Below are 26,962 nucleotides of genomic sequence, written 5' to 3' on the forward strand. Positions count from 1 at the left end.
CAGGGGCGTGGGCTGTGACTAGAAGCGAGAGGCACAGGGAAATAGCTCATCGGAGGCTGAGTCTGTTGTGCAGCTGTGTGGCTGCTCCAGTGCTCTGATTGGACTGAATGCTTTCAGAAACAGTGTTTGAAGTCCTGGTTGATTGTGCTGTAGGACAGCCTTTTTGCCACCTCTTGGATGGTTCAGTAGGTTTTGCCCACAAGACCCTTAAAAGCTGGTGCTCTGGTACAGATCACCCCTTAGCCAATTTCGTTAATATCTCATCAGTTCCCCACAAAAGCAAGTCTGGGACATAGAACAAGTGGTTTAAAGGGTTAGGATGGAGAGGAGGGGTGAGAGGGAGGACAGAGGCCCTGTCTGAGCCTCTGAGTGCCCAGAAGCCCATGGAGCAGCTTTGCTCTGGGGCTTGCCAGCCAAACCAAGCAGCATCTTGAGTTCAGTGCTTATTAGGGGATGTGCCACGTATAAGTGTAGTGATGGCATTGAGTGGCACTGTCAGAATGAGTAGGATGCAGGCTTCAGAATCAGGCCCAGAGTCAAGTCCTGACTCTGTCCCTTACTGGCTAACCTCTGAACCTCACTTTTCTCAGCTGGACAATGGGGATAGTAAAGGTTATGAGTGAATGAACTAATTTATGTAAAGGACACAACACATTAAACACAATAGATCCTCTCAGTGGGTGCTGTCACCAGTGTTACTGTTACCAGTAACAATTTTTGGGCCATGAGAAGCTTTAGACAGTATAGAAAGCAAAAGAAAACTGAGAAAGTGAAACAACCCAGACCACATACCTAATCAGGGACAAAAGTAGAACAGAGCTGTGACTCCCTAGTCCAGTCCAGAAGTCTTCCTATGCCAGCGCTCCAGGTTGCAGAGGGAGGTGTGCTCTGCATTTATCACCTGGGCACAGGGGAGATGCAGGGCCACCCTGTGAGAGTCACATGATGCTCTACAAGCACCATGGTATCTCAGTTTGTGATTGTATTAGTTTGTTTTCACTCTGCTGATAAAGATGTACCTGAGATGGGGTAATTTATAAAGAAAAAAGTTTAATGGACTCACAGTTCCACATGGCGGGGGAGGCCTCACAATCATGGTGGAAGGCAAAAGGCATGTCTTCCACGGCGGCAGACAAGAGACGAGAGAATTTGTGCAGGGAAACTCCCCTTTATAAAACCATCAGGTCTTGTGAGACCTATTCACTATCACAAGAACAGCACAGGAAAGACCTGTACCCATGATTCAATTACCTCCCACCAGGTCCCTCCCACAACACGTGAGAATTGTGGGAGCTACAATTCAAGATGAGATTTGGGTGGGGACACAGCCAAATCATATCTGTTTATTTTTCAGTCAAAACTGTCAGTTACCGTGATACATTTAAGGCAAAGTTTGGCAAATGTGATGAAATTAAAAGGTGTCCTTAGCACTGCAGCAGACTCTTCATTTCTGTTCTTGCCATTCATTACCCAAGGTTCTCGAGAGTTAGAACTTCTGGGGCTAGCTGTGCTGCTCAGGAATTCCAGCAGAGCATCCATCCCATGGGGGCTGGAGGTGGCCTTAGCTCCCTCAACTCTACAAGGACAAAGAAGCAAAGCTAATGATGGTGACTCTGATGGTCCGTGTCATGGAAGGGTCTGCAGTCCGTGGCAGGAAGGACTAGCTCTAAGTGCAGTTGCTCCAGGGGTCTGGCAGCAAAGCATGGTCCAGGGGTCATTCCCAATGTCCTTGCAGAGACCACCCTTTTCAGTTTGGGCAGCTGCCTGCCTGACTTGGACTCAAAACATACATGATATTGAAGTTCCTAGGGACTTTAGAAAGTGATCTAATGATATTCCTGTAAGGCTTTTCAGCTTCATTTTGTCTAAGTTGGGTGTATGGTTGAATTCTACCATGTTCTGCCTGTCCTCAGGCTGCTCTGATGAGCCTGACACTTGGGTATCTCCAAGCCCGCGAGGCATGCATTTTGACATACTGTGGGTTGTCTTACCTTGATGTTCTATTTTCTGGGGATTCCTGGCGTTTGTCAACTGTGTGTACCGGCCATTTCCTGTGATGCTGCTGAACAAGCAGAATTTGGGAGAAGATGGACTCTGTTAACCTCCCAAAACTTAAAATGTGGGACTGTTGCATGCCCTTAATCTGGGACACAGTAGGTGCTTAGCACTCCAGCAAGGAAACAGGCTCAGAACGACTGGGAAGCCAGGAAGTGAACCAAGGTTTCCCTTCTTTTTGCATCTGGACGAGGCAGCTAGACCCAGACTGATGCAGAAGAAGTCAAAAGAACGCAAATGAGGCTGTGTGTGATGGCTCACACCTGTAATCCCAGCACTTTGGGAAACTGAGGATGTTGGATCACTTGAAGTCAGGAATTTGTGACCAGCCTGGCCAACATGGTGAAACCCCATCTCTATTAAAAATACAAACATTAGCCATGCATGGTGGTGCACGCCTGTAATCCCAGCTACTTGGGAGGCTGAGGCAAGAGAATCACTTGAGCCTAGGAGGCGGAGGTTGCAGTGAGCGAGATCGCACCACTGCACTTCAGCCTGGGTGACACAGTGAGACTGTCTAAAAAAAAAAAAAAAAAATGGGTTGATGGCAGAGAGGCATTTATACGCAGAAGGCTTAAAAATTGCAAAATCACTCAAGTTTTCCCTTAGTGAAGTAAGATGACCCCTCTGCTCTGAGGAACTGAGGCTTTTCCAGAACCCCATTTCTAGTTCTCTGTTTAAACCTACCTCAGGGTGGTTAGGTGAACAATGAAAAAATAAAAGTCAAGATTAATCAACAGCATTTTTACAGGTCTGTAGGTTTTTGTGAATATCTGTGAAAAGCTCTCACATTATCCTTCTAAGCATCTAAATTTTCTCTGAAAGTTAAAACAGGCTGGGTGTGGTGGCTCACGCCTGTAATCTCAACGCTTTGGAAGGCCGAGGTGGGCAGATCACCTGAGGTTGGGAGTTCAAGACCAGCCTGACCAACATGGAGAAACCCCGTCTCTACTAAAAATACAAAATTAGTTGGGCTTGGTGGTGCATGCCTGTAATCCCAGCTACTCGGGAGGCTGAGGCAGAAGTATCTCTTGAACCTGGGAGGCGAAGGTTGTGCTGAGCCAAGATTGCACCATTGCACTCCAGTCTGGGCAACAAGAGTGAAACTCTGTCTCAAAAAAAAGAAAAGGAAGAGGAAGAGGAAGGGAAGGGAAGGGAAAGGAAAGGAGAAAAGAAAAGAAAAGAAAAGAAAAAAGAAAAGAAAAGAAAAGAAAAGAAAAGAAAAGAAAAGAAAAGAAAAAGTTAAAACTTGAGCTGACCAGGTCCTCTTAAGCAATATACTTTGGTAATCTCACTACCCTCAAATTGCCTCTCTTGTCCAAAAGAGATTTCTAGGAATAAAACATTGTTTTTTAAAAAAGCAGTCTTTGGTATAGATTGCTGTCTTTTAGATAGCACTTTTGCAGTCGAATAAAGAAAGTTTTAAGAGATCAAGTGGTTTTATCCAATTCATCTCCATTAGTGAAAGCAACTGACAGCATATCGCAGTTCTTTATTCCACCATTGAAAACTGATCCTCCTAACTGGTGTCATTCTTTTTTTGGCTCAATGATGAACCGGGACTCCAGCATAAAGCAGATAATTGTATGTTGTTGACTTTTGCCTGGATATAGAACCATAACACCATAGCACTCAAGATTGTAACTCCTTCCCTTGTGGAAGAAAATTGGAGATCAATTATTATCCTCATCCAAGATAAGAGAAAGGCATATCCTATATATTTACCCGTTCTTTGTGGTTGATCTCGGAATTTTATCCCTTCTCCAAATTAAGCTTTCAAGAAATGGCTAAAATAGGCCTTCTAAATTTCTTTTCCACTCAGGGAGCATATTATGTTTCTCATTTACTAAGTACAGAAAGTGTTACTTTATAGTGATTCCTGAATTACATGTGGGCAGGAGGTTGTTTGCGTAGTTAATCCTTGTTCTCATTCCAGTAAACTGGATTTTAGCAAGAGTTGGAAGGTAGGAGAAAGCTCATCCTTTTCAATTTCTTTCTTTCTGTTTGTTTGTTTCTGAGATGGAGTCTCGCTCTGTCATCCAGGCTGGAGTGCAGTGGCACGATCTCAGCTCACTGCAAGCTCCGCCTCCCGGGTTCACACTGTTCTCCTGCCTCACCCTCCCGAGTAGCTGAGACTACAGGTGCTCGCCACCACGTCCGACTAATTTTTTTTGTATTTTTAGTAGAGACAGGGTTTCACCGTGTTAGCCAGGATGGTCTCAATCTCCTGACCTCGTGATCCACCAGCCTCGGCCTCCCAAAGTGCTGGGATTACAGGTGTGAGCCACTGCGCCCAGCTGGCCTTTTCAATTTCGTAAGAGGAAGTACTGGTCATAAGCATGTGGTGGGATTTCACATGGTAGGCTGGCAGTGGCCCACACCTATTACTATAATCTCAACATTTTGGAAGGCTGAGGCGGGTGGATCACTTGAGCCCAGGACTTCAAGACCAGCCTGAGCAATGTAGCAAGACCCCAACCCTACCAACAAAAATACAAAAATCTGCCTGGTGTGGTGGCTTATGCCTGTAGTCCTCTCAGCTACTTGGGAGCATCACTTGAGCCTGGGAGGCAGAGGCTGCAGTGACCCAAGATCATGCCACTGCACTCCAGCCTGGGCAGCAGAGTGAGACTCTGTCTCAAAAAATAAAATAAAATAAATAAAGAAAATAAAGAATTGTGTTGGGAAGTTGCCTTACGTGTCTTGAGTTTTGCTTCCCTCACAAACATGTTGAGACCTCAGTCCTCTAGTACCCTTGGTGCCTGCAATTCTGCACCAAGCCCTTGTGTCATTGAACCCATTCTAAGTCACAAGGACTAATAAAATCATTCCAGATTGCCCACCCAGGCTGAGATCTAGGCTGGGTACTCAGGCACTGAGGTCTTCAGGAAGGAAGAGACAACATTGAGGCCAACACAAGGAAGGTTATGAGGTGTGCTGGTTAGAAAGTGGGCCTGAGAAGGACTGGTTAATTTTGCCTGGGTGGGGATGGAGGGCACCAGGTTATTAAAGGCCCCTGGATTGATTCTTGGAAGGTAAATGGTTATCTATTAGCTGCTTGATGTTTTAAGACACTTTTTCCATATTCCTGCCACTCTTATTTTCACCCAGGCTGTATGAGGTGACATGCTGTAAACAGGGTCCATGTGCCAGAATGAGACTCGAGGTTGAATCTGAGCTTTGTGTCTTACTCGCCAAAGGTCCCTGCGTGGGCAGGTTACTTAGCATCTCTAAACCTCAGGGGTTTTTCTCTTACACCAACTTTCTATGGTAGATAGAGTGAAATTGATATACTGCACACAAAGTAGCACATAGTAGGTGTCTGAAAATATCTCCTCTTAAAGTACAGGAAGTACACAGACCCAGCAGTGTCTACCATTGGTTGTCTGAGGCACTGGCCCAACAGAGAGGCTCTGACGCCTTGCTTTTTCATGCACAAAGCTCTCCAAGTGACTGGACTGCAGCAAAGAAGAATCAGTGTGGCCAAACCATACAGCATTTAAATGAACAAATCTACTTCAATTTTTAAAGTAACACTCTAGTTTACAGTTAATGTGTAAACATTTTTCTGAACAAAGACACAATCCTACGACTGCCAAACCTATATGAGTTAATATTTTAATGCAGATTTCTATTGAAGTATGACATACATATTGAAACATATAAAATGTAAATGTACTGTTCCGTGAGTTTCACAGAGTGCCCGCACCTAAATCAAGAAACAGACTATTCGGCCCACCTTACTTCTGTCTGCATGGGTTGGTTTTGCCTGGTTTTGAACTTGATGTAAATGAAACCGCACAGCATGTATCTGTTTGTGTCTTGCTTCTTTCACCCAACATTCCATGAGATTCATCTCTTGATGAAATGTTCGATTGTACAGCCTGGTGTGGTGGCCCATGCCTGTAATCCCAGTGCTATGGGAGGCAGAGGCGGGAGAATCACTTGAGCCCAGGAGTTCAAAAGCAACCTGGGCAACATAGCGAGAACCCAGCTCTATAAAAAATAAAAAATAAAAAAATTAGCCAGGTGTGGTGGCACATGCCTGTAAGCACCTGTAGTCCCAGCTACTCCAGAGGCTGAGGCAGGAGGATTGTTTCAGCCCAGGAGTTGGAGGTTGCAGTGAGCATTAATCATGCCACTGCATTCCAGCCTAAACAAGAGAGTGAGACCCTGTCTCAAAAAATAAAAATAAAGGCCAGACTCGGTGGCTCACGCCTGTAATCCCAGCACTTTGGGAGGCTGAGGTGGGCGGATCACTTGAGGTCAGGAATTCAAGACCAGCCTGGCCAACATAGAGAAACCCTATCTCTACTAAAATTACAAAAATTAGCTGGGCGTGGTGGCACATGCCTGTAATCTCAGCTACCTGTGAGGCCGAGGCCAGAGAATTGCTTGAATCTGTGAGGCGAAGGTTGCAGTGAGTGGAGATCCCGCCACTGTACTCCAGCCTGGGCGACAGAGCAAGACTCGGTCTCAATCAATAAGTAAATAAACAAATAAACAAACAAAATGTTCAGCTGTTTCAGGGTGGCTAGGTTTCTAATGAAACCAATGACATTTTCTCCGCATCCCCTGGTGCGTACACTTTCTCATTGCTGCTGGGTATATACCCACAGATGGCATGACTAAGTCATAGGGTATATTTCAGCTTTAACAGATGTGGCCAGTTTTGAGAGGGCTTTTTAGCAGTTCACACTGCCACCCTCAGTATTTGAGGGTATATGCATTTATTTTGCCCAAAATGCACCGAAATTTAGTATTACTCAAATTTGCATCTCTGTGTTTTTCTTTTCAAAATAGCTCTGTTATTGAATGCTGTCAAGCAAAGTCACTGGTTACCACTAGATTATAAAACTGTGGAAAATGGTGACTCCATTTTCCCAGCAGATTTCAGTCTTGGATGATGTTAAAAATAAAATGCAATAGCAATTTCCTCCAGCTTAAAGAATAGCATCTGCCTTCCTCTGTCCTTTTCACATTTAAGAAACTTGAGATCTCGCTATCGGCTCACTTATCATTAGATTTAACAGCTTCTGTAATTTGGGGTTGGACCCTGCTTCTCACTGTCTGTCTCGATTACAACACACACGATTTCTGAGAAAAAGGAAAATGGTATGTAGTGGTGAAAAGAGAAGTTTCTTTGTTTTCTTTTGAGTGCAAATGCTACTTTCGTTTCTTGTTGTTGCTGTTATGGGATCTAGGGAAGCTTTAATTTATTCCCTTTGATACAAGTGATTAAACTGCCCCTTGGGTAGTAATTGCTGAGTAAATACATATGTTTGTCAGAGTTTAAAGGTCAGACATCGCTCAGGAGGTCAGGCCTTTGGCCACAGAGCGGGTATTGTGAGCTGCTGAAATACCACCTTTGCTGCCCTCCTCCCTTCCCGGTGACCTCAGGTCGACTTCTGTCCATTGTAGATCAAAGGTAGGTAAAGATTCAGTTCCACTGAGCAGTTGCTAACAGCATGGCTTTGGGGATTTGGCATCAAGTTTGAATCGGGATACTATAGTAGTAATGTCATAGGATAGCCCCGCTCAGACTGATTTTATACTGAACGGGGAGGTATTATACAGCTGAACTTGAAACGGCAGTCTCTCTTGCAGGTTTCAGAAAAAAGTTAAGGTCATAGAATTTCTCGGTTTTAGTGCCCCTGCGTAACACCTCTTAAGCCTTTTGGCATTTGTGGCCATGAGATTCTAATTTAGATGCTAGGAGAGCTGGCATAAACATTTATCGCACTTGGCTATTTTTTGCTTAATTTATCCAGATTTCATGATGCTCTACAAGTGTGCCTGGCACTCTACTGCGTGAATGAGTTTGAGAGTTGTGGGTCTACAGGGAGAGGCAGTAACTGCAAGACAATTGTAATGATGGCAGCTACTGTATCTTTTTTTTTTTTTTTTTTTGAGACAGAGTCTCACTGTTGCCCAGGCTGGAGTACAGTGGCACGATATCAGCTCACTGCAACCTCTGCCTCCCAGGTTCAAGTGATTCTTGTGACTCAGACTTCCGAGTAGCTGGGACTACAGGGGCACACCACCACACCCAGCTAATTTTTGTATGTTTTGTAGAGACGGGGTTTTGCCATGTTGGCCAGGCTGGTCTTGAACTCCTGACCTCAGGTGATCTGCCTGCCTCGGCCTCCCAAATTGCTGGGATTACAGGCGCAAGTCACCGTGCCCGGCCTAGCTACTGTATCTTGGGGGCTCTTTGTGCCAGGTGCTGTGTCGGTTCCTGAATGTCAGGTCTGCTTCTTGCTGCATCACAGCACCCAGGCTGGGATTCTAGATATGGTTGTCCTTTCCCTCACAGCTGGGCACTCTGCTCACTGTTGCCAGTCTTGAAAGGCTGACAGTTTCTCTCCTTTGTCTTTTGTTTGTTTTTCTTTCTTTCTTTTTTTTTTTTTTTTGAGAAAGAGTTTTGCTCTTGTTGCCCAGGCTGGAGTGCAATGACACGGTCTCGGCTCGCCGCAACCCCTGCCTCCCGGGTTCAAGTGGTTCTTCTGCCTCAGACTCCTGAGTAGCAGGGATTACAGGCATGCACCACCATGACCGGCTAATTTTACATTTTTCGTAGAGATGGGGTTCTCCATGTTGGTCAGTCTGGTCTCGAACTCCTGACCTCAGGTGATCCACCTGCCTTGGCCTCCCAAAGTGCTGGGATTACAAGCGTGAGCCACTGCTCCCGGCAACACTTTGATTTTTCTAAGGTTGGCAGAGGGATTTCCTCATACGCTCTGTTCAAACATATGTTTGTACATTGACATTTGTGATTTTCTTTTTTTAATTTTTTTTATAAGTTCTGGGGTACATGTGCAGGATGTGCAGGTTTGTTACACAGGTAAACATGTGCCATGTGGTTTGCTGCACAGATCATCCCATCACCTAAGTATGAAGCCCAGCATGCATTAGCTCCTTTCCCTAATGTTCTCCCCCACCCCGCCGCCACCCTCCAATAGGCCCCAGTGTGTGTTGTTCCCCTCTCTGTGTCCATGTGTTCTTTGTTCAGCTCCCACTTATAAGTGAGAACATGTGGTGTTTGGTTTTCTGTTTCTGCATTAGTTTGCTGAGGATAATGGCTTTCAGCTTCATCCATGTTCCTGCAAAGGACATTCTTTGTTCCTTTTGATGGCTGCATAGTATTCCATGCTGTATATGTACCACATTTTCTTTATCCAGTCTATCATTGATGTGTATTTGGGTTGGTTCCATGTCTTTGCTATTTTGAATAGTGCTGCAGTGAACATATGTGTGCATGTATCTTTTTAAAACTTTTAAAACTAGCTTTCTTCTTGGAATGAAGAACAGTATCCCAAATGACAGATATTAACATTTACTGAGCACTTTCCATATGCCAGGTGCTTTTCTAATGTATTCTCATTCCTGGAGGCACTCACAGAATACCTGGGGACCAAGGGGGCAGCTACACAGCACAATGAGAGAACAGGGTGGTACTGGTCTGGCCTCAGAGTTGCAAGTAACAGAAAAGAACTGAAATTAAAATTAATTTGAAAAAATGGGAAAATTTAACCATCTGTAAAGTCTCATCAATGGATAATAACAGCTAAGATTTATTGAGTTTTCTATGGGCTGCTCTAAGGACTTTGCATGTATTAATACTTTTAATCTTTACCCAATCCTGTGAGGTGTGAATTATTCTTAACCCCCTTTTGCAAGTGAGGAAACTAAGGCAAAGAGTGGATAAGATGCTTTCTCAAGGTTCAAAGAGTCAGTAAGGACAGGACTGGTAATGACAGCCAGGCAGGTAGCTAGCTCCAGAGCTCAGTTCCTTAACACGGTTAACTAAAGCTTGGCTAGATCTGGGAGGCGGCACAATGCTACCAAGACCTCTTAGCTTGCCTCTCAGTGCTTCCTTCCCACGTGGGCTCCCATTTCCAGAACAGCAGCCCCAAGCCCAAACTGACCTCACAGCTCACCATATCAAACCAACCGTGAACAACTTCCCAGCCTAAGACCTGGAGGATGAGAGGTCTGTTTTGGGTCTTGTGCCCTCCCCTAGGATGGGGTCAGTCTCTGGGAACTGAGCAGGACCACTATAGAAAGCAGCAGTGGTTTCTCAGAGGTGGGCAGACACATGTATGTCCTTATTGAAGACCAGTTAGCTGTGCTCAAGGACCAAAGTAAGCACGGGTAATGGAGTTCCTGCTGTGTGCTCGGTGTTTGCAACGTACTGGGGGATACCAAGACATGGTTGTTTCTCCCAATCGACTGGGGGAAACACAGGCAAAAGGAAAATAACAATAAAGCTTGGTAATTCTTGGAAGAGAGACATGAATAAAGAGTCACTGGAACCCAGGGACAAGGGAACACTGATCAAGGGGTGAACAGGTGCCGGATCTTGAAGGTCTGGCAAGCCAAATTACTAAGAATAGTAACTACTGCTGTTTGGAGGCAAACTATATATGCCAGGCACTAAGCTAAACAATCTGTATACATGTATCTTCACTCCAACACCCGATGTTTCACAGATGAGCAAACTGATACTTAGAACAATAAAATAACTTGCCCAAGGACCCACAGTGATGGAGGCAGGATTCAACAGTCTATACACACTTTGAATTTAACTATGTTGCTAAGCGGGGGGTCAGTAAAGGTCACAATGAAATTCATTTGTTCCCCACAAGTAATCCACATTGAAAATGAAAATTTCTTAATTGGTAGCAAATCTGGTATCACATATCTAATCTATAATTAGGGTGCCACAGTACACACATTGAAGGGTTTCTTTTCTTTTTTTTTTTGAGACAGTTTCACTCTTGCTGCCCAGGCTGGAGTGCAATGGGTGGTCCTGGCTCACTGCAACCTCCACCTCCCGGGTTCAAGCCATTCTCCTGCCTCAGCCTCCCAGGCAGCTGGGATTACAGGCGCTTGCTACCATGCCCAGCTAATTTTTTTTTTTTTTTGTATTTTTAGTAGAGACGGGGTTTCACCATGTTGGCCAGGCTGGTCTCAAACTCCTGACCTGAGGTGATCCACCTGCTTCAGCCTCCCAAAGTGCTGGGATTACAGGCATGAGCCACTGCACCTGCCCAAAGGGCTTCTTTAATGGACCTCAGAAATGAAGATGTGGTCATTAAATACTGGAATTTTTCCAACCTGCTTTTAAGTATCATCAATATGGTGTGCAAGTAGTGCCATTTAAAATTGCAGAGAAAAAAACTCTGGAAGGATTTCAGATCCAAATTCAAAGGCCCCGAAACCACAAAAGGAGAAACCTGATCTGACCTGAACATACAATGTATGGGAACCTGGGATAGCAGCGATGCTCTTGGGAGTATTCAGTTACCAGGGAGGCCCTGCACTTACCCTTTTTCGAGGAGACAATCAACAGAAGACTGTATTTGATGGGACAAATTTACTTCCTGTTAACAAGGCTTCTAACCCTGTACGAGAGAGAAGAAGAGAGAGCAAAGACTTCAGTTGGCTTTGAATAAATGAATCCAGTTCTTTAGGAGTCTTGAAAGAAAAAAAAAAAAAAAGAAAAAAAAACAAGAAAAAGGAGGTATTGTTTAGAAAGGCCATATGATCCACCCAGCTGTTAAATCCTGTGCTCCAAAGGGTGAAGAAATGCTGAAGAAATGATAAATCAGTAGAGATTTGGTATTTCTCTGTCTCTCTTTTTTTTAAATTTATTTTTATTTTTATTTTTGAGATGGAATCTCACTCTGTTGCCCAAGCTGGAGTGCAGTGGCAGGATCACTGCAGCCTCCTTCTCCCAGGTTCAAGTGATTCTCTTGCCTCAGCCTCCAGAGTAGCTGGGATTACAGGTGCGGGCCACCACTCCCGTCTAACTTTTGTATTTTTAGTAGAGACGGGGTTTCGCCATGTTGGCCAGGCTGGTCTCGAACGCCTGACCTTGTGATCCGCCCGCCTCGGCCTCCCAAAGTGTTGGGATTACAGGCGTGAGCCACCGCGCGCGGCTGGCACTCTTTTCTGGAATATTTCTTACTACATTCCTTTTACAAACACCCCAACACATCGAAGATATTAAACAGTGCCTACTAATTCAAATTTTACTTCTTATGTAGCTCACTGGCTCTCCACCCCTGTATTCAACTCACCTGAAACCACTCTCCCTGCCCTCCCACACTCCAGCAGAATAAACTGACCTTTACATGTACAGTGTTTCTATTATGCCCCATGTACAGCGTTTTTTATTATGGCACTGTATTGAAGCTGCTTCCTCTACTAGATTCTTCTGTCCTCACCATTTTATCACATACAACTGCTCAGAAAATGTGGGCTGCATTGATGAAATGCTTTCATACATTTATAAATACAGAGTTATCTTGTAATATACCTCTGTAGTTTTCTTTGGACCAGGAGCTCCTCACGTGCAAGGCCATGTCTTACTCATCTTTATCTCCACTGCTAGCATGGTGCCTAACAGCTCCTAGCAGATAGTGGATGCTCAATAAACGTTTGCGTGGCTAAGCCCACCATTTCTCAGCACATGACTCGGTAGGAAAGGCCTGGGGGAGTAATACGCGGGATTATTGACGGAGAAAAAGTTGTGAACTCGTAACACAGAGTTGGTGGGTGTGAGTAGTGTGGAAAACGGCAGTTTGCTGGGAAAGTAATTTAGTTCCCTCGGTTCAGGCTGGGAGGATTTTTCACAAGTGGCGAGGAGGAAGCTCACATGAACCACATACAGGTGCTTCTCACTGAAACGCACAACAAATCTAGAGCCAAATATAATAAGGAAACGGGCCCCAAGAAGTTTATTTAATGCCCAGGGGCCCCCAAGTGGTCACTGCCAGGCTCTAGCATCCTGTCCAGCAGGCCTCCTTTCAAGTCTTGCTGGGCGACTCCTGAAAAGCAAAAGTAGGAAAAAAAACTGGGGGCTGAGAGTGGAGGGCTGGACAGAGGGTATGTCTCCTGCTCTAGCACCCGGGAGCCTGCGAGGGCTTCGGAAGCGCAGCGTTTCACGGTCGCGCATCCCGGCCCTGGACGCATCCAGCGGCAGCGGTAATCATGGTCCTCTTGCGCTTCCGTAGGTCTAAATAAACCTGGGAACCTTTCGACCAGGAAAGCTCAGTGTTTTAAAATTCAAATCACACTTGCCGACAGGAGAGCGGAACCCTCAAGGCCAACTCCACCCTAGCTGCTCGCGAACTAAACAGCGAAGAGAACACAGTCTCCAATCCAAACGCCAGGAGGCCCAGACCCGGAGCCGACGCCGGAAGCGCGGTGTCTGACGTCACTTCCGTCGCATTTCGGGGCGGTACCAAGATGGACTCTTCGCGGGCCCGGCAGCAGCTCCGGCGGCGATTCCTCCTCCTGCCGGACGCCGAGGCCCAGCTGGACCGCGAGGGTGACGCCGGGCAGGGTGAGGCGCGCACCAAGCCGCCCCGAGGTTCTCAGAGGCGAGGCGCCGGAAAACGGCCGGCCTCCGGCAGCCCTGGCCCAGTCTGGAGGGACCGAGTTTCGGCTTTGCAAGTCGAATATTTCATGTCAGGGAAGATCCTTAGAATTGCGTAGTGCTGTGCATCGTCATCTCAGCTGCGCTTCAGAATTCTCTGGAGAGCTGATTTGACACCTGTTTGGAAATAGCGATTAAAATTAAAAATACCCACCGGTTCTAAGTCTTAAGAATTTACCAGAAACATGCCTGTACCGCAGTGTACAACGATGTGCGCAGAGTGTTTCACTTCAGGATTGCTTGTAATAGCGAATGACTAGAAATATCTGTCTTGCCCGTCAGCAGAAAGCTGGTTAAGTAAATTTGGATATATGTATACATGACACGCCAGATCGACTTGTATGTACCAATGGGGATGATTTTCAAAGGGAAGTGCGGAACACTATGGTATGCCGCCGTTTGGGTACAAAACAGGTAACTTGTGGTGTATGTTCACCTGTAGATGCATAGGGTATGGAAGAATTCAGTAGAAATTGTAAGTGGTGGTTGCTTCTGGGGATTAGATCTGAGGTTAAGGATGGGAGACAGATACTTCATTTTGGATATTTTTTATCTCATATGTTTTAAAACCGTGTCCATTACCTTTTCAAAATGAACACGAATAACATCATGCCCAGGCATGACGATGTATACATTTTGAGGGTATCCCAGAATATTATGAACATGCTTCCTAGGGTTTCCGATGGTCATCTAAAGGCCCAGAACCTCAGATGTGGACCATTGATTCTCACGTGAACATAGAGAGAGGGCATGTCAGGATCCCCGGAAAACTTTCTAGAAATCATCCATCTGACCCATCCCCCATCCACCCATTCTTTCAGGTTGCGTTCCAGACAGGAAAAATGACTTGTCCATCACCTGTCTAGACAGTGCTGTGCTGGAGCTAGAGCTCTGGTGTGCCGTTTCCACTTTTGAGCTGTGTTTAAAGTAACTAAAATATTTAGTTATAGGCTGGGCACGGTGGCTCACGCCTGTAATCCCAGCACTTTGAGAGGCTGAGGTGGGCTGTTCACGAGGTCAGGAGTTCGAGACCAGCCCGGCCAAATAGACCAGCCTGGCCAAGATGGTGAAACCCCGTCTGTACTAAAAATACAAAAATTAGCCCAGCGTGGTGGCGGGCACCTGTAATCCCAGCTACTCGGGAGGGTGAGGCAAGAGGCTGCTTGAACCTGGGAGGCGGTGGTTGCAGTGAGCCGAGATCGAACCATTCCATTCCAGCCTGGGTGACAGAGGAAGACTCCAACTCAAAGAAAAAAAAAAATTTAGTTATAAAAGTGTTCTTGGAAGACCACAAGTCCAGTTCATGCGCTAACGTTTGCCTTTGGCATTTTTCCTAATTAACAGGACTAATTACTTTCCTAGAAGAAATGTGAAACATAATATTAAAATTCTTACATTTCCAGGTGACATTGTTATTTCCGAAAGACGATAAAAGTGTAAATTTGATTTCAAAATATATTTAGAGGAAATAAATTGACTGTATTGACCGTATTTTATAGTGGGCTCTTATTTTTTGTAAATATAAACCTACCTCAAGGGTTTTACAGAAGGATTTATTATCATGGGAGAGACTCTGGTTCTTAGGTCTAGGACATGATTTTATTTGGCTTAAATTAAGTGTAATTTTTCCTAGCAAAATTGTGGTAACTTAATAAGTTGAAATCTTCCTTATTTGCAGAAACCTCCACAGCTGTTGAGAAAAAGGAGCAACCTCTTCCAAGACTTAATATCCATTCTGGATTCTGGATTTTGGCATCCATTGTTGTGACCTATTATGTTGACTTCTTTAAAACCCTTAAAGAAAACTTCCACACTAGCAGGTAAGAAAACTTTATTGCTTCGTAAATTAAACCCATGTCTGATTTTTCGTGTTATATTTTGTTAGTTGAATTCTTCAAACAGTAAGCACCTACTCTCTGCCAGGCCCTGTGTTGGAGGTGCTGGTGATACGAAGGTGAATATGAGATGGGGGTCAAAGGGTACATATTTTTAGTTAGAAGATGAATAAGGTCTGGGGATCTAATGTACATACAGTATGGTGACTATAGTTAATAATGCTGTATTGTATACTTGAAATTTTCTAAGAGTAGATCTTGTGTCCTCCCCCTATTCCCCCACCAGTGGTAACTATGTGAGGTGATGAGTGTGATAATTAACTTGATTGTGGTACTCATTTCACAATGTGTGAGTGTGTGTGTGTATATATACACGTATATATATTTATATATGTATATATATTCATAAATATGAATATATATGAATGTGAATATATACGAATATATACACACATATATATACACGTGTGTATATATGTGTGTGTGTATATATATATATCAAGTCATCACATTGTATACCTTGAATATATAAAATTTTAATTTGTCAATTATACTTCAGTAAAGCTGGAAAAAATAAAACCGATGAGAGGGTGTGTGCTCTGGGCATACACAGTAGAGTGGAAGAGAACTGGAAATTATTTGTGTGCAAATAAATGTGTTGTAGGATGAGGAAGGTAGTAAATTTAAGAAGAACCTAATCCATTTGGGGAAAAAAGGAGGGAGAAAGACTAAGTGAAGGTCTTCATGAAGACCAAGTACAAGAGTACAGGGAGGAAGGGTTGAGAACTGTGGCCAGTGAGAATTGGGTCTCAGGATTGGTTTCAGAGGGTAGTTACAGCTGACAAGGTAACTACAGGGTGTGACTGCGTTAGAGTGGAGGTGAAGGTCTGCAGTGGGAGGAGTGAGAGCTTTGTGGCCAGGCCAGATGTCCAATAGTTCCTCATTCACAGGGACTGAGATCCTTTCAGTATAGTCTCCAGAGTTGACATGCAGGAGAGGGTTGGAATCATATCCTAGGGTCCTTACTGCACGTTGGCGAGTGATGTGGAGACCCTCGGATAATAAACGCAAGGGAGAGGTATGTTGGTGAGCATCAGATCTGGCATTGGGAAGGCTGGTGTGCTTAGGGTCAAGAGTAATAATTTGGAAGTACCAGTGGGGATAGGAAGATGCAGACAGGACTGTGGTCCCCTGGTTTCATGGCAGGACACATGATTTCTCCTCAAGGGCCTTCAGGAGGAGCAGTGACTTCTGGCAGAGGAGACTGTTGAGCCACAAGGAACAAGCCCTCAGGGGAAAGTAGGCAGAGGGGAGTTTATGTAAACTGTCCTCTACTTTCTAGGGGAGAAACTTTCCCTAAACACTCCCATCTTCTGCCCTTCCATGTTACTCCTTTGTGGGAGGTCGCGTGACTGATTGAACGTGTGATGAAGAACTGGACGAAGGTAGCTCAGCACCTTCTTCTCCTGCAAGTCGGCTGCCCGTAGGAAGCGCAGTCTGGTCTGCCTTCCCATGGTGTCATTTCACAGGGCAGCCCCCATAGGAAAAGGTCTCTAGGTTTTCATTTTGACCTGGAACCCTGTGGGTAAGCCTGTCTGTTTCTGGGTGTCAGAGACCCAGTATTAGGAAGTGCTTTGTCACCACTCAAAAAAGCCATATTCTTCCCACAGCTGCATCAGTATAACAGACATTTAATCTTCATCAGCTTGACTCAGTCATCTCTCTTAGAACTTGGGCTGGGAAAAGAGGGATGAATATTTTTATTTTTATTTTGAGACAGGGTCTCGCTGCACTCTCACCCAGGCTGGAGTGTAGTGGTGCGATCATGGCTTACTGCCTTGACTTCCCAGGCTCAAGTGATCCTCCCACCTGAGCCTCCCAAGTAGCTAGGACTATAGGCGCACACCACCATGCCTGGCTAATTTGGTTTATTTTTTGTAGAGACGAGGTCTCTTCATGTTGCCTAGGCTGGTCTCAAACTTTTGGGCTCAAGTGATCCTCCCACCTTGACTTCCTAAAGTACTGGGATTACAGGTGTGAGCCACTGCACCTGGCTGGAGGGGATGGGTACTTTAACCACCACCAATAGCAGCTGCTCTTTCCTTCATCAAATACTTTATGGAGCCTGAGATGTGTTCGGCTGTCGGTGCCAAACACATGGAAGGTGCATTTCTAGCTCTCCAACAGCTCATTCTAGGCTGCAGCAGACAAGTTACCAGGCCTGGTGGTATGTGCTCTGTAAGTGTAGGCACAGGCTATTATGGGAGCATCTAGGAGGGGTACCTAGTCCAGGGCAGCCTCAGGACTGAGACCTTTTTGAGGTTTTAGGAGATGTGAGAGAACTTCTCTATTTGTGTCCTTGTATTGGGTATTTTTAGTAGTTTAAAGAAATGGCAGAGTAAGAAATGATCACACACAAGATATTTGGGGGGCAACTGCAGTGAAGTGGAATGCCCAGGACCACACAGCTGCTGTGTGGCAAAGCCAGGACGGAGACATTGGGACCAGGGCTGTGGGGGTTGGAAAGAAAGTAGAAGTCGTAGATCTGTCCTCAACAAGGTGTCATCTTAGAGAGAGAAAGGCATAAATGCGTTCTCAAAGGCTGAGGATTTTGAGTCGCATTGTTTTCTTGGGAAGGACTCATTAACTGGGGTTGGGGGATATTGAACAGCCATGAAATGAGAGGGCTGCACGAAAGACAGTGCCGGCTGAGTTCTGCTTTTGGAAAATGGCTAAAATGGCTCGTTCTTCTAACGCCTGAGGTGATTTCTTTTTCCTCTGGCTCTAGCCTAAGTTTAGAAGCCTGAGGCCTTAAGGTTCTTTATATTGTTCAAAGATGGGAGAGCAGGTCTGTATTAAAAACAAAACAACACTGTGATGCTTTAGAAATCACAGTTTAAAATACTCTGCTTGTGTGCATCAAAATCAACAGTGGAGTTAAAGGCAGAAGGTAAAATTAAAATCTCAGATGCTCAGGCCCAGAATTTTGGAAACTGGGGACTATGTAGTTTCTCTTAGAAAGGTACAAGGTGACTGTGATATAAAGCCAGGGCCAAGGACCACTGACCGATAGTATTATATTTTGTTCAGGCAGTTTAAAAAATTTTCTTAGGCTGGGCACGGTGGTTCATGCCTGTAATCCAGCACTTTGGGAGGCCGAGATGGGTGAATCACCTGAGGTCAGGAGTTCAAGACCATCCTGGCCAACATGGTGAGACCCCCATCTCTACTAAAAATACAAAAATTAGCTGGGCGTGGTGGTGGGCGCCTGTAATCTCAGCTACTCAGGAGGCTGAGGCTGGAGGATGGGTTGGGAGGTGGAGGTTGCAGTGAGCCGAGATCGTGCCATTGCACTCCAGTCTGGGTGACAACAGCAAACTCCGTCTCAAAAAAAAAAAAAAAAAAATTTTTTTTTTCTTATATCCGTTACCAACATGTGCTTTTCAGCCTTTTATCATTACCCCTAAGGAGTCTTTATAGACATTTTTCTCCTAATCATCCCTGTGGAATGTGGAATTAGATAGACTATATATTCACTTATATAATGCATGCATATCTATGCTTTATACATACAATTAGAGCCAGATTTTTTTCTTCACTTTGGGGGTGATACTCTCCCCAGTGAGATTACATGCTCTAGCAGAAGAGAGGTCTTTGAAGACTCCTAAAGATGAACATGGAAATTTTTTCCTCATAGATACAACTTGAGTGATGGCTGGGCACGGTGGCTGATGCCTGTAATACCAGCACTTTGGAAGGCTGAGACAGGTGGATCACTTGAGGTCAGGAGTTCGAGATCAGCCTGGCCAACATGGACATGATGAAACCCCATCTCTACTAAAAATACAAAAATTAGCTGGGCGTAGTGGCCAGTGCCTGTAATTCCAGCTACTCAGGAGGCTGAGGCAGGAGAATTGGTGAACCCGAGGCATGGAGGTTGCAGTGAGCCGAGATAGCGGTACTGCACTCCAGCCTGGGCGACAGAGCGAGACTCTGTCTCAAAAATAAATAAATGAAAATAAAAATAGCATGAGTGGAATAATAATGATTATGATTGAGAGTGAGCTGTGAGATGCACTTTGCTGACCACTTGATTTAATTCTCACAGCTATTCTGAGTTAAGTACTGTCAATATTTCTGAAACACACGGAGGTTAGGTAATTTGCCTAGAGTCACAAAACTAGTCTTGCTCAAGTTAAGATTCAAACCCATACAGACTTAACCCCTTCGCTCTACTGCCTCTCATGACGCCGAATCTCGGAATTGCATCATCGTAAAAAGACTTGATGGAATCCGGAACCTTGCCATTATTGGAAGTTCACTTTGTGCCTTTGTAACTTAACTGTTGTAGCCATCTGTTCTCCCTCTCTCTTCCAGATGGACTGTCAGGCTTTTCCCATAGAGCAGCAGATGATGATGGGGTATTGGATTGAGCTGGGAGAATGGGAAAGGGACTTCAGTCCCCAAGTCCAGCTGGGGTGGAGGGAAGGGGTTGTCCAGGTTGCCTCACACTGGCTGAATCAGGTCACAGGTGGAATTGGAAGGGAGTAAAAAGGCATTGCCATTGAGGGTGAGGTGCTGAGTAGAAGATATTTTGAAAATGGGAGGATTTCATTTAGAAATCTTTTATGAGAGAAAATTTGAATTATTGATCTTCCTAATTGTCTTTCAGTATTCCAAGAAAATCCACTTAACTTGGAGGAATGAAGTTTCCCGCTGATAAACTTCTTTAGTCCTGTCACACTCAAAACTTCAGAAACAACCAGAAAGCCACTATCTTCCTTGTATTTTTATTTTTATTTATTTTATTTTTTGAGACAGAGTTTCACTCTTGTTGCCCAGGCACTCCAGGCTGGAGTGCAATGGCGCCATCTCAGCTCACTGCAACCTCTGCCTCCCGGGTTCAGGCGATTCTCCTGCCTCATCCTCCCAAGAAGATGGGATTACAGGCATGTGCCACCACACCTGGCTAATTTTGTATTTTTAGTAGAGACGGGGTTTCTCCGTGTTGGTCAGGCTGGTCTTGAACTCCTGACCTCAGGTGATCCACCTGCCTCGGCCTCCCAAAGTGTTGGGATTACAGGCGTTAGCCACTACGTCCGGCCTCTTCCTTATATTTTTAAAGAAAATGCATTGTCATGACCAGAATTTTCCCTTGGTTGGCTGATGAGAGTGTATATATAAATGCATGTATTTCAAGTCGTACTTTTCATTCTTTCCTGAGTTGTGTATCTCTTTTTCTCACCCCCATCTCCCATAGATTGAGACTTTCTGAAAGCGTGGATTGTTTAAGTATGGCTCTCTCTGCAACACTTAATATTCTTAGAAGCAGATTTTTAAGCTATTAGTAAAAACTTTTAAGAAATCTGATGATTCATTAAGTGGCGTCAGACCTCTTACTGTTTTTATCTCCACAGCTGGTTTCTCTGTGGCAGTGCCTTGTTGCTTGTCAGTTTATCAGTTGCATTTTACTGCATCGTCTACCTGGAATGGTATTGTGGAATTGGAGAATATGATGTCAAGTATCCAGCCTTGATACCCATTACCACTGCCTCCTTTATTGCAGCAGGAATTTGGTAAGTTAACTTTGAAATGACTAACAGGAATGAACAACAGATTTTTATTTGATCAGATAGTGATAAACTTGGTCCAAACTTCGAAAGAAAAAAAGTTAAAACAGAAAAATAGTCTCCTGGTCATTCATGCTCTCTGGTTCCCTTTTCATTAGTGTCTCTTTCTCCTTCTATTTATGGATCTAATTATTTAAAGCACAGATGGTGACATTCTGTACATATTCTGCATTTTGCTTTTTAAATCTATTTTATTATGACATACAATACATGTAGAAAAGTAGAAAAAACTGAAATGAATGAATTAAAGAATGAATTCTCATGAAGTGAGCATTGGTATAAACTGAGCCAGCACACTGGGAACCCCCTTCATTCTCCCTCCCAGTTATACACCTTCCTTCCTGCCACAGGTAAATACTGCCCTGACCTTCATGGTAACTACTTGCTTTGCTTCCATTAGATATTCTATTTTTGTTTCAGCTATGCTTTTGGACTTTATAGAAATGGATTCGTACAGGGTGTATTCCTTCACATTGAGCTGGCTGTGTGCAGCATTGTGTGCAGTTCTTTCATGTTGTCGCCAGGAACACTGACTCATCTTCATTGCTCTTTAGCATTCCATTGTTTAATTGAATCCCAGTTTTCTTTTCCATTGTTGATTGTGTTTAGATTTTTTTCAGTTTGGGGTTACTATGAAGGATGCTATAAAGAGCATTCTTGTACATGGCTCTCGTAGCACAGTGAACACATTTCTGTTGGGTGTAGAGATGTATGTATATATGTATATATATATATGTACCCCAAGGGGTAAAATTGTTGGATGTACATACCTTTGACTTCAGTAAATCATGCCAAACTGCTTTCCAAAGTGGTTGTTCGTCTTTTTTTCCTTTTGTTTTTCAGTGGATCCTTATAGTTTGGGATTCTTCCATAATGGTACATATAGATGTGTCTCATTTTTTTAAACAGTTGCAGTTTTCACAGCATGGACATAACATGATTTATTTAACCTGTCTTCTGTTGTTGGACTTCGTTATATTTATACAAATATAGCAAACAATGCCACAACGAATAACCTTCTTCATAAGTTAATTAAATACTCAATGAAAAATACAGGGTTTTTTGGGTTTATGAAAGTAATACTTGCTCACTGAGGAAAAAAAAATCTGTAAATTACAGAAAAACACAAAGGAAATATATCCTGTGATCCAACCAGAAAGAAAACTACTTTTCCTATGTTGTGTGTAGCTCTCTAGTTTTTTCTTTCTTTATATCAATTGGATTTTTTTTTTTTTTTTTTTGGAGACAGGGTCTCACTGTGTCACCCAGGCCGGAGTGCAGTGGCATGATCACAGCTCACTGCAGCCTCGAATTCCCAGGCTTAAGTGATCCTCCTACCTCACTCAGCCTCCCGAGTAGTTGGGACCACAGGCATGTGCCACCACATCTGGCTATTTTTTGTATTTTTTGTAGAGATGGGGTTTCGCCATGCTGCTCAGGCAGGTCTCAAACTCCTGGCCTCAAGTCATCTGCTTGTGTTGGCCTCCCAAAGTGCTGGATTACAGGCGTGCACCACCACCCCTGGCCTAATTGAATTTTTATTTTGGAAGAACCATATACCTTTATACATATTCTTTCTATGACTTATTTTCTGTAGTTGAAGTTCAAGGTTGTTTGACAGTGTGATGTGGTTATTGTTAACCTGTATGTGGGGGCATGCAGATATTTTGTTTTACTTTTTCCCATAAGGCTAAGATCATCTCCAGAAATATTAATTTTTTAGACAGTGTGATTATAGTTATTTAATACCCATACTTATCAAAATATTATATATTAAAACCAATAACCATCTGAACTTATTTGAATATAGTTTTCCCTATTCTGTTCTTAGAAATTTCAGTCATTAAAAATCTTTATACTTAGAAAGTGTTTTAATTTTACTTTGATGACAGGAATAGTGTTTTTCTCAATGAAAGATATAATAGCAGCCTATAAGTGATAATTGTTTTCATTTCGTTTTTAAGAGAAAATACTTTGGTCTTTTTTAGCATAATAGTTTAGTGTGTGATGTCATAAAAATGGGCTGTAGCCATTTAAATTCTTGTTCAAGTGCAGAAACCAAGAGACTTCAGTTTCTATTAAGCCATGTCAACTCCTATTAGGAGACCTTTAGTGGTTCCAGTTCCAGGGCCTTCTTGAAGAAATTGTGATACTTGTGTAAGTATATCTAGAGTTCCTTTCCAGCATTGGCTAAGTCACATAGCTGAGAAATAGGATACATAGAGAAAGTTGCTGACTGGATGAACTTTTCTACATTGAAATCTTTAAATCTAGATTCTAGAATAAAATATATTGATGCATATTGGAGTTGTCAACTGTTTATGTCTTGTTCTTTTCAGCTTCAACATTGCCTTATGGCATGTGTGGTCGTTTTTCACTCCATTGTTGTTGTTTACCCAGTTTATGGGGGTTGTAATGTTTATCACACTCCTTGGATGATTTCCGAAGGTAAGGTATCTGGAATGGTTTTTCTAAAAATGAACTCGTTTGAAAAATGTCTTCTATGACAATTTTCAGTGGATGGAGCTGTAACAGACTATTTGTGAATTACTTTCAGTCATGTTTACACCACAGTTGTCCACACTAGAATTATCCATTCGTTGAACTCTGAGATAGACTCCTTTTTATTTTGAGACAGCGTCTCACTCTGTTGTCCAAGCTGGAGTACAGTGGCATGATCACAGCTCACTGCAGCCTTGACCACCTGGGGGCTCAAGCGATCCTCCCACCTTAGCTTCCCAAGTAGCTGGTATTACAAACATGTGCTACCATGCTTGGCTAATTTTTAAAAAGTTTTTTGTAGAAACAGTCTGCTTATGTTGCCCAGACTGGCGGGGGTTGGGGGCTGAGACTCTTTCTTTTGTAAAAGTTGGTTCTAACTGACTACTTTTTAGAGTAGGTACCCTGCCTTTCAAAGACCTCATAAAGACAGGATTTGTACCTTCCAATATAGTTAAATTCACACATTAGACCATTTTATGTTGAAATTATATTAATTTGTGTCAGCTTATATTCAATGACTGTTGGCTAGATCATTCTTAAGAAATGGGAATACAGGAAGAATGGACAATTTTACCCAATTGGGAAAAAAAATTCTGCCATCTTCTAATTATTCTGACTTCCTCATAAAAATGTGTTGGATGACACAATCAGCTTTTGTTTGGTATTATTTATAGAATTTCTGCCTCCCTAGAGATCACCCCATCCTGAGATCTGCTGCATTACACAGTGGAGGCTGTTATTCTGAGTGTCGGATAACTCTGTTATTAAATAAGTGTATAGTGAGAATACTCACTCCAGATGCTTAGGGGCATGGTGAGAAGGACAAAGATAGTGCCTCCTGTCAGGTCACTTACATCAGAACTTGCAGGAAACCTGCTTTATACAGCAGTTGACAGGTGTGGAAACTGAAGCTCATGGAAATAAAAGTTAATACACTAAATTTTCAAGGAGTTAATGAAAACTGACATTTCTGCTAAAAACAGCATGTTCTCCCTGTGGGATTTTAAAGGAAGGTCAATAGTAACTGTATAAAGAAGAAATGGACATAGTCGCATTGTTAGCAGTCTGAAAGTAGTTGCTAGCACCTCCATGCCCACGCCAATGTCTCCAGCCTCCTTCAGGCACCTTGCTGTGTCTTGGAACCACTGGGAGCCCTCACAGGAGACCCTTCATTCCTGTACACATGTGGTGCCACAAGCGGCTTTGGGCCCAGAGGAATCCTACACATCTCAGAACACTTCCTCACCTGACCCTGTCACCCATCTCTCCCCTTCTCATGTGCTCAGCACCTTCTTTGACTCTTGAATTTTGAGTTTTTACAGATGCTTGGGAGCTCCTACTCTGACATGAATTTATAATTGTAATGGAGACTCAGACAATGTTGTAGATCACAGAGTGAACGATGCTTTTTAGTGTTAAATGCAATAGCTTAAGATAGAATGTTTTACTTGGTACATAAATGCTGGTTTTCTTTCAGATTTAAGGACATATACTTTTTTTTTTTTTTTTTTTAAGAGATAGGGTCTTCTATGTACCCAGGCTGGCTTTGAACTCCTGGGATCAAGGGATCCTCCTGCCTCAGCCTTCGAAGTAGTTGGGACTACAGGCCCATGCCACCGTGCCTGGCTGGACACGTCAATTTGAAGTGAATGGTTAAACATCCAGCTAGCTGAAAGCATGGCAGACCCTAACAGAAAAGCTACAGTGTGTTTTTGCAACTATGAAGTGAATGGTTTCCTGGGGAAAATTATGACTTTGTATAACTATTGTTGAAACCAGAATAAATTATATTTCACTTGCATATTCTTAAATTATTAAAATTTTCAGAAGTCAGTGATACAGAAATACTATTTTGCAATGTTAATCTGTTTGAGTCTTTGGAGAAAGTGGTTTCATTATAGGTACATGATGCACTCTTAATATTTTAAACAAATAGTTCACTCTTCCATTTAAGGGATAGCAGTTCCTTATATAAAATGACTGGATGTGTGTAAAGGAATTATGTTGTCATGTGCCTTTAACCAGCTTTAGTAATTACTATAATCTCATATTTCTGATAGTTTTGTTAGGTGACAGGACCAAATGAAAATATTTTGTTTTCCCATCACTTTAGATTTTATCATTGTGTAAATTACTGGGTTTTTAGCATTTCCTGATGTGACGTTTTAATCATTTTTAAGTATACATATTTTTTTCTGTACCATTTAAATAAAATATTTTTATAACTTGTGAGTTTTGTTCATGCAAACTTTGGAATAACTTCTGGTTTTTAGCTATTAGTACTTTGAATTAACTATAGAAATAACAAGGTCTAACTCTGTTCTTCAAAGACTTTATAAAGACAGTATTTGCACTTTCAAATGCAAATATGTCTACATTAATTCTAAACAGCATAAGCATTGTGACAGAATGTACCTCATGTTGATTGTTTTCTCTGTAAGGTGACTTCTAATAATGATCTGACTTAATCACCACTTGTGTCTGGTTCAGATCATACCCTGCCATTTACTAGCTGCAAGACCCTCAGTAGTACAGGTTTAGCATCCCTAATTTCGAAGTCTGACGTGACACTTAAAGGAAATACTCACTGGAGCATTTCGGGTTTTGGAATACAATGCAAATATTCCAAAATCCAAAACACTTCTGGTCCCAAGCATTTCAGAGAAGGGGTAGTCAGCCTGTAATCTTTTTTCAGCTGTAAAGTGGGAACAATATCTGTCTTGTAGGGTTGTGGGTAATAGTAACAATGTTTGTAAAACACCAATTACAGTGCCTGACACACAGTAGGTGTCCACTCAATAAATGGTAATGGAGAGGGAAAGAAAGGGAAAGCAGAATCTAGGATCAGGAATATCACATCCAGTCATGATGTTTGCATAGGGGAAAGTCAGGCATGATGAGTAGACAGAAGCAAACCCAGTTTGTGGTCATGGGTATGTGAAGGTGTGGCGAGAGTGTCATTTAAAATAGGGAGCAAGGCCAGGCAAAGGCCACAATCAGGCAGCCGAGTCAGGCAGTGATGAATCAGGCAGTGATGTGAGGGTCCAGCACAACTGAGGCTGCAGCCCTGGAAGGTTGGGCATTTGGATCACACTCCCTGGAGGGAGCTTGGGTGGAGAGTGCCCCAGTGTCAGCCTTCACACATTTTATATCTTTTTTTTTTTTTTCTTGAAGAGTATGTTTACAGCATGGATAGAAATCTAAGGCTGGCATGTGTTTAAACCAATTAGTTAAAACCCAGTTTCCCAAGAGCTAATAACTGGTCAATTAGGATGGTATGAAGATTGTCCTATTACTTAAAGACTTTTTGAGACAGTCTTTAACTTGTCATAACATGTCTGAACAGGATCTAGTTTGAGACACTAAGAAGGATAAGGCATCAGTTTGAAAAGAGACCACATCAGTGCAACATGAATTCTGCTAAAATCGAAGCAAGAACAAACATCAATTTATTGTGAAGCTTGGGTGAAAAAATGGTGAAATCATTAATGCTT

The 26,962-nt window shown here is 43.2% G+C and overlaps 1 protein-coding gene and 1 long non-coding RNA gene across 3 annotated transcripts; one reads left to right on the forward strand and one right to left on the reverse strand.

Annotated features, from left to right (window-relative positions):
* Window positions 1-1,311: 1,311 nt before the first annotated feature.
* LOC129464890 (uncharacterized) lies at window positions 1,312-13,059 on the reverse strand. The gene is made up of 4 exons (XR_008651796.2): window positions 12,380-13,059; window positions 11,386-11,462; window positions 1,992-2,062; window positions 1,312-1,576 (listed from the first exon to the last, which is right to left on the reverse strand). It is a non-coding gene; the product is annotated as an uncharacterized lncRNA (long non-coding RNA).
* Window positions 13,060-13,239: 180 nt separating this feature from the next.
* TMEM128 (transmembrane protein 128) lies at window positions 13,240-25,700 on the forward strand. 2 transcript variants are annotated; one of them, XM_055246340.2, is made up of 5 exons: window positions 13,240-13,408; window positions 15,180-15,321; window positions 20,754-20,912; window positions 23,306-23,414; window positions 24,984-25,700. In XM_055246340.2, the coding sequence occupies exons 1-4, from the start codon at window positions 13,312-13,314 to the stop codon at window positions 23,403-23,405; spliced, it is 498 nt and encodes a 165-aa protein (XP_055102315.1). In that variant the 5' UTR covers window positions 13,240-13,311; the 3' UTR covers window positions 23,406-23,414; window positions 24,984-25,700. The 2 variants fall into 2 exon arrangements, with proteins under 2 accessions (XP_055102315.1, XP_055102316.1); XM_055246341.2 differs by having other exon boundaries at window positions 13,282-13,915.
* The last annotated feature ends 1,262 nt before the right edge of the window (window positions 25,701-26,962 follow it).

The sequence above is a fragment of the Symphalangus syndactylus genome, chromosome 16, assembly GCF_028878055.3.
Source record: "Symphalangus syndactylus isolate Jambi chromosome 16, NHGRI_mSymSyn1-v2.1_pri, whole genome shotgun sequence".
Classification (NCBI taxonomy): domain Eukaryota; kingdom Metazoa; phylum Chordata; class Mammalia; order Primates; family Hylobatidae; genus Symphalangus; species Symphalangus syndactylus.

Excerpts from the sequence above, each read along its gene's own strand:
- TMEM128 (XM_055246340.2), top strand. The coding sequence starts at position 13,312 with ATGGACTCTTCGCGGGCCCGGCAGCAGCTCCGGCGGCGATTCCTCCTC. Across the intron at positions 15,322-20,753 it reads GAAAACTTCCACACTAGCAG|CTGGTTTCTCTGTGGCAGTG; the intron begins GTAAGAAAACTT and ends TTATCTCCACAG. Across the intron at positions 20,913-23,305 it reads TTTATTGCAGCAGGAATTTG|CTTCAACATTGCCTTATGGC; the intron begins GTAAGTTAACTT and ends TGTTCTTTTCAG.